This window comes from Eurypyga helias, unplaced genomic scaffold (assembly GCF_000690775.1).
Source record: "Eurypyga helias isolate BGI_N326 unplaced genomic scaffold, ASM69077v1 scaffold3278, whole genome shotgun sequence".
Taxonomy (NCBI): domain Eukaryota; kingdom Metazoa; phylum Chordata; class Aves; order Eurypygiformes; family Eurypygidae; genus Eurypyga; species Eurypyga helias.
Window position 1 is genome coordinate 37,126 of NW_010268722.1, and position 7,576 is coordinate 44,701.

A 7,576-nucleotide genomic window follows, 5' to 3' on the forward strand; every position below is an offset into this window, starting at 1 on the left:
TTGTAAAGGAAATGTGGATTTTTATTATTTTTTAATTGAATTATTTACAATGTGAAGTCAGTCTCTCAAGGTGGGTGTAAGCAATCTTAGTTACCTAACAAAACAAATTGTAAAATTAACTTTTACAGGTTGCATCATTTTTTTAATAACAAATAATACTTCAGAGTAGCAGTTGTCCAGATCTTTTTACTTGGTTCATCTGTTGTAGGCCGTCAGAGTTCATATTACAAAAATATTTACTTTTAAAATGCTCTTATCCTCCCACCATCATAACGAAGATCTTGACTAGTCTAGGAACTGGATGTTCCTTTTCTGTTTTGTTTCTTTTCTGCTCCTTTGATTCTGTAACATGCTTTTTTTTCTCAGCAGCTTCACCAGTAATAAGTAACATCTGAGTGATATCAAGCCTTTTAATTCAAATGAAAACCATACTTCCGTTTTAAAGTAATAATTGTGTGTGTTTTGCAGTATAAGTCTTCCAGAAAGAGTTCAAGTGGAAATGAAAATGATGAGGTGAGAAACAGTAATTGTGTAAAATATTTAAGAAAACATTTTATTCAATGGTCTTGTATAACACTTGTGAGCCACAGTCATGGAACAAGAGAATGTTGGGTAGAGTCCATGCAAACAAACTTTACATTGCAAAGCCATAGCAGAAATAACTATTATACTCCTCTATTTGAAAAAAGTCCTCAAGATTGTGTACTGGGAAAAGTAGGACATTTACTTGCTACAGTAATAGGAAAGGTAATTCACCTATCGAGCAGAGGGAATGTAAAAGTAATATTCAACACGAACAGTGTTTCCTGGACGTACATGTTTTGAAATTTAGTTTCTGCCAGTTTGTTTTGTGCTGACAAATGTTGCATTTCATGTGTTGTGTATTTCATAATTTCATGTTTCTTGTTAAATCATAATTTCCATTTTTATAATTTCATCTCTTTGATTTCTTTTTAGCAAGACAGTGATAATACTAATGTGTCCCCACAGTCTCCCGTGTCGTCTGAGGTACAAGTTCGTGGCTTTGTTTTTCATTCAGCAAACATTTCTCTGTGCACATCACTTGTCCCCAGGTTTTCCATCCAGATACAAAGCTCTTAGTTTCCTTTGAAAGTGCAATTAGAAATACTTCATCATAAGAAAAAATTGGAAACCAGAGGCAGATACTACATCTTGGTTTACCTTTGCAACTATCTGATCTCTCGTAGTTTGTCATCGTTTTGACTGGTGTGTAGAAAGGTGCATTGCTTTGTCTCCATTATCCTTCCTAATGAAAATAGCTAATAAAACAAAAATCAGATTTGCCATATTTTGTAGGTCGTCCCTACGCACTAGCCTATCCAGAGGATTTTAAGTAATACTTGTGATTTAGTACTTTATCTATAATCACAGGGAACCCCAAGGTATTGATACTTCTTAGAGTTTCATCCTTTACAGTTCTGGTTGTTGCCTTTGATGCAGCCTTGCAGCTTCACTCGCTGGCTGCTTTCCTTTTTAAGGAATGTCCCTGTAGCCTCACTCTGGCTGCACTACACTACTGAGCTCTGAACAAAGCATGCCAGAGATTATGAACATTGCCACCTCTTGTCAATAAGGAAACTGAGGGAGCGGAATGAGAACATCTCCCTAATACAGTGAAATGAGTTGGACTAAGGATATGTCATGTACATATCAATTACTGAGCACATTCTATCTTTAGATAGTGAAATAAGAAAAACCTGATCTTCATAATTGAAAGTAAACATTTCTTAAGAAATATTTTGATGCTAAGTGTTGGGAGGAAATTTGTATTTGCTTGCAGGTGGCTTAGAACTCTGACAGAATGGTTTGCAGTCGTTTGAAATGGTTTAGAGTAGATTTTAGTTAATCTGGTGCTGCTTTTCTTCCTCAGGCAGATAAAATTATCTGCTGTAGTGAGGGTACTTTCATTACATTTATTTTTATACTGTCCCCTTCAAAAGAGTGTTTTACAGTTGAGCATAAGGACTTGGGTTTTTTTTAGGCAAGAATAAACATTATCTTGATGGGAACAAGACAGTTCTTCTAATGAATGGAAGAAAATTGACTTTATCTCTTTCAACAGGATTATGAAAGGACAGATAGTAACACTCATGGTCCATTTGGTCTCAAACCAAGGTCAGGTAAGCTGCTGTTCTCTAACATAGCATGATAGAACAGATGTTTATTCCCCGGGCTGGAATAGACGGTAAGGATGGCAGATGCATGAGCTACAATGAATATGAAGAGATGCCACAGTACAGCAATCCACTTAGTGTACTTAGAAGAAGAAGAGTTCTGGGAAAGACAGAGACAGCTGCTTTGGCAAATGAATAATTGAAAGTTCCCCAAGTTGCACAGGGAATTTTTTTTTTTTTGTTTCCTCCCCCTAATGATTAATTTTGTGTGTATTTAGTCACTGTCAGAACAAGGAAACAGCATGCAATTACTCTTGGGATCTGATGGCTGAGGCAGGAGGGTTTCAAGAGAAGTAGGTTTTTGTAATTTGTCCTATGAAAGGGCCCTTTTAGCAGAGCTTTGCTGGGAGTTTTATGGCTTAGTGCTTTGTTGCACCCTGATTCTTCCAAGACTGCCATACCCTCCGAAGAAAGTTGTATTGTCTAAAGACTTTCAGTTCTCTAAAATCTAGGTAAAAATAATACTCTTTTTTTTGCAGTTGCAGTATTCTTTTATTTGCAGATGTCTATGTGAATATTGGATCTCAGCAATGTAAAACATAGTTTGGAAAAGCCACTGTGCAGTCCTTTTCCCAGTTAATACCACTCTTCTCTGTTTTTAAGGCAACAGTCTTCATGCAAATTCATTAAGAAAGAATGATGTCAGCTCTTCAGTTTAATTTCATTCAGTGTTTATGGTATCAAAGCTTGACCTTCTTTATATTAGCCTGTGAGCCCTCAGTAGTAATAGCTGGCTGAGCTCATGCAAGTGGCTTCTTCAGGGCCCTTAAGGCCCTTGAGATGTGTAAGCAGTTGCGTGAAACGTCGGTGCCAGAGAAGGGTTGGCTGCATGTACCCGGACATGCCTGGCTGTGATCACTTAGTCTCCGAGTTATCTACATCTTTGGCTGCAGGAAGGTCCAGATTCGTAGGAAGCAGGCTTGTTAGGACTTCTCAGCCCATCTTTTCTCAGTGCAGCAGTAGGCTTCTTGGGAGCCACTGCCAGCTCATGTCTGTAAGACAGCAGCGACCCTTTCATTCAGTTCTAGGAAAGCAAATGGCATTTGGTTTCTTAGCTACAAGGCAAAATCTTTGTGGGTTTAGATGCTTCCATAGATACTGTTGGTAACATGCAGTTGTATTATTCTATATTCAGACTACATACTCTCAGTGTATAAAATCAGAACTAATTTCAATGGTACTATAAACTTAAGTTATTATAGATTATTAGATTTCTTGTTAAAACCAAACTATTAGAAATTATAGAAAGTTCTAAAGGTGTAAGTAATTTTTTTTTCTCAAAAGCATGGGGTAAAATACTTAAGGATACAGTGGTATTGCTACAGAAGGGTTGTTATTTGCCAGTGTTCTATGAAATACTAACTATTCACTCGAAGGCTTTCTGACCATGAAGAGGTAAATGAATGTAATTATTTAACCTTTTTGAAGAACTCCTCTGAACTTTTAGATGAGACACTTCATATTTTCTGTCAGTTCTTTAATAAGCAATCGCTGCATATGCACACCTAAAGCATGAGCATATTTGTGTGTGCATATATATTTGAAATATTTCATTGTAAGTTATATCGGGGAGTTCTGTCCCTTTTTTAACCTCCTTAAAGACTTTTATACTCAAGTAAAAGTAAAAAACTATGAAAATACTTTCAAAGCTTGATTGCCAGATAGGCTTGGAAAAATGCAGATGGAGTGTGTTTCTCCAAGGAATATTTGAATATTGAAGTCGATTCTGTCTCCATATTTTCTGGTTATTCATTTGCACTGAAGAAAGTTGTCTGTTTTATTTGAAAGATAAGTTTCAAAGTATGGTTTCAAAGATAAGTTTCATTTCTTAAGTTTCATCTTTTACACTGGGATACAAATATATTTGTTCTGAAAAGTTCTACAGCTTTTTTCACATTTTTATCTTTGGTGGTAGATTTGTAGTCATTGCACTTTTTTAAAACCCGAAGTCTGAAAACTAACTTCACTGATGTCTAATAGCTTTCAGCCGTGCATCTCGCCAGGACTATGGGGCAGTGGATCCTGGATTTACAATGAGGAGGAAGATGGAGCATTTAAGGGAAGAAAGGGAACAGATAAGACAGCTTCGCAATGTATGTACCATTATTTACTCTATGGGTGCAGTACATTTAGTTTCCTCTGTACCGCAGTTTAAACCTTTACAGTAAATGCCTTCAGATCGTTACAGTTGTACAAGGGCATCTCTGGAGTGGTATTTCTTCCTGAGGAGTTTCATGTAACAGACTACAGTGGTGCTGATTTTGGTCCAGTCAAAATACCAACCAAAAACTAAATGGTTTTTTAGCTGAAAAATGAAGTGAAATGAAAAATGAAATTAGTTCTTTTTCAAGTTTCCAAGGTTTCAGCCCCTCCTAGGGAGACAATAAGTCTGCTTGTGTTTGCTGTTATTTGACCTGAGATTTTGGGAAAGATGATCATAGTGTTCTGAATAGCCAAATTCTTTTTGAGTATATAAAGTTGCTACAAGCTATACGGTACAGAATGGGGTCTAAATTTCAGACTTCCAGTAAGTTCTGTTCTTAAGATATTTAACAGTTACAGTTAACTGTAAATTTAGCAGCTCTGCTTCCCAGGGCAGTACTGATGTAGGGTGAAGGCTGTTTCTGTCTTGTCTGGTTCACTTCCTGAGCAGTGAAGGCTTCTCACTGGGGTGGGAAAAAACATTCCATGCTTCCTGTCTCTGTTTTGCAAGCCAAGTGTGGGCAAGTCTTGGCCACCCTTTCCTCAGACATTTAGCTGTTACCTTCATGAGTGACATAGGCATGCCCCAAGTGGTTGTGTTCCCCTCTTTTTTTTTTTTTCCCCCTCCTTCTCCTAGTAAAATTGTGTACATTTTCAACACACAGTTTCTGCACGCTGACAGCTAATGAGGTATTCAGCTTAACATTTCTGTCCTTAAATTCTGTGCTTTCCTTTTATGACTGGTGAGTTCATTGTGTGGCTTTGAGAGCTATGTATCATGGTAGGCGTTGACTGAATGTCTTTCTCCATGTATGTAGCTGTTCCATGAGAAAAAAGCAAAGGGAATATAAGGTTAGTGATAGAGAAAAGGATGTTTGTGCTCAGTAAAGTGAGTTAATTCAATTTATTTCACTTCAATGCTAAAATGTCCCTTTTTAAACTGAATGCTTTTAAATACCTTGAATTTAAGATCATAATGGCAAATACTGAAAGTAACTTACTTCTGGACTTCTTAATAGAATCTTGAATCAAGGTTAAAAGTAATTTTGCCAGACGACATTGGAGCAGCGTTGATGGATGGAGTAGTTCTTTGCCATTTAGCCAATCACATAAGGCCGCGTTCTGTTGCCAGCATTCATGTACCATCGCCAGCAGTGGTAAGTCATTTATCTCTTTTTTTTTTTATCTTACAAGCTTTTGAAGTTCAGTACTAAAACACTGTGAATCATGTTTACCGTATTAATTGGCTACATTCCTCACGTCAATTTTTCTGCAAGAAGCATTAAACATGACTCAAGTTTAGATTAAGAGCTATTGTCATATACTGAGTCCCATAGAATTTCTTTTGTGTTTTAGCAACTGTTACTGAATTTGCATCAGAAATATACAGTCCTTCATGAGTGTATGATGACAATCTAATGTTCTCTGTTTACAGCCTAAACTCAGTATGGCAAAGTGCCGAAGAAACGTTGAAAACTTTCTTGATGCTTGTAAAAAACTGGGCGTTCCACAGGTATACTAACTGCTTTATTGGCTTCTTTATGAATAACCACAGAAAATGTCAGCAAATACTGAAGTGAGGGGTGGTGGGTTGTGTGTGGTTTTTTTTTTTTTGGAAGCTTGATTCAGGGAGCAGTAGAGATTATAACACTGTCTCCCTCGACCCTTTTTAGCGGAATATGAAAATTTGCTTGTGGATTTAATAGGCTGGGTTACTGCTCTGCCACAGCTTCAGTGTAGTGTGGAGCTACAGGCCATTCAGAACTTGGAGATGCTGAGATGTGCCTCCTGAATTACATGTAACACCAGCTAGCATTTGGGAAAATTGTGTTGGATTTTGAAACCGAAAGATGACTTCCCTGGGAAATAATGGCTCATTGCTGAGGACCCTGTCTGTCAGCACTTCCAAGTTTTCGCCAGGGAAAAGTTGATAATAAACTTACAGAAGAAGGGAAGGGGGAAGTAGACCACTGAGCCAACAGTGCCCTTCAGCCTGTTTTTCTTGCTCTGCTTATGAAAAGAAACAAAGTCTTTGGCTTTATGAAATTAGTAATCTTTTATGTATCTTCACACGTTGTCATCGTTTAACACTTTAAAAAGTTCTTAGATATCATTAATTTCTGACCATTCTTGTACTGTAGAGAACTATGTGTGAAATTTAAGGCCAAAGATATTTGCTATGCAGGTGTCTTACAGTGATGTGTGTGTGACTTCAGAGAGAAGGTGTTTGTTACCTGCCTTGTTGAAGAAACCGATGAAGCCTGATACACGTATGGCTTTATTTTGCAGGAGAGACTTTGCTTGCCTCATCACATTCTGGAGGAAAGGGGTCTGGTGAAGGTTGGCCTCACAGTTCAAGCTCTGCTTGAATTGCCAGCATTGAAAGTGTCTCAGCTTTCCTCCATGTGACATGACTTCTTGGAAGCTAGACAACTTACCACTCGAGCTGTTGATTTGGATTGCTCTGAGGCAGTTCAGCATCCTACACGGGAACATCCAAGCCATCAAAACCTAGTATCTGTCCAGATGCTGTAGAGAGCCTTACTTCGGAGTTGTACGTGAAAACCTTGGAGTCAGCTGACAGTTAAAAGAACATAATTATTCTGTCTTTTCTTTTGTAATTGGATGCACAAAGAGATTGTTGTAGCATCAGGTTCTCTTTCCAGCTAATTTACCTTAAAAACTGCCATTTAACATCTCAGCGTTACTGTTAAATGCTGGATTTCTTTTCCTACATTGTTTTAATTTTACAAGTACAAAGCACGCCCCTCCCCTCACTTTAATCTTTCAGTCATTTGATTTAAAGGTAAGACAAAGACGTAGTGGTGGTATGATGGTAAAAACGCGAGTGACTGATCACTTGTACTCCACTTTCACTCTCTCAGAAAGCTTGATATTTGCATTCTTTATTATTTGCACTCCTGATTGTAACTCACACTTCTAACATTGCCAGTATTTAGTCTGAGTGTATGGTGATTACACAAAGCAGTATATGATGGGAAAAGGACACGTTTTATTGAGTTTTTTTCCAGTCTTCTAGGTTGGTGCCAAATATTTTTTTTCAGTTGTACTGTAGATTGTTTACATGTGAAGTGCCTGTGTAATTGATAACTCTTAATAGTCTTAAACATTTTTGAAATTTCTTTGTTTAAAATAGATAAAATGGAAATTTTTAAATA

The 7,576-nt window shown here is 37.4% G+C and overlaps 1 protein-coding gene across 1 annotated transcript in view; it reads left to right on the forward strand.

Moving 5' to 3' along the window:
• The window catches only part of LRCH2 (leucine-rich repeats and calponin homology (CH) domain containing 2), a gene marked incomplete at its 5' end in the record, with an annotated part of 28,006 nt that extends 20,870 nt beyond the window's left edge, over window positions 1–7,136 (forward strand). Inside the window, 7 exons of the mRNA XM_010157832.1 lie at window positions 469–513; window positions 958–1,008; window positions 2,084–2,141; window positions 4,176–4,288; window positions 5,417–5,554; window positions 5,833–5,910; window positions 6,687–7,136. Of these exons, the coding sequence (XP_010156134.1) occupies window positions 469–513; window positions 958–1,008; window positions 2,084–2,141; window positions 4,176–4,288; window positions 5,417–5,554; window positions 5,833–5,910; window positions 6,687–6,806 (603 nt within the window). The remainder of the gene's footprint in view (window positions 1–468; window positions 514–957; window positions 1,009–2,083; window positions 2,142–4,175; window positions 4,289–5,416; window positions 5,555–5,832; window positions 5,911–6,686) is intronic.
• Between the last annotated feature and the right edge of the window lie 440 nt (window positions 7,137–7,576).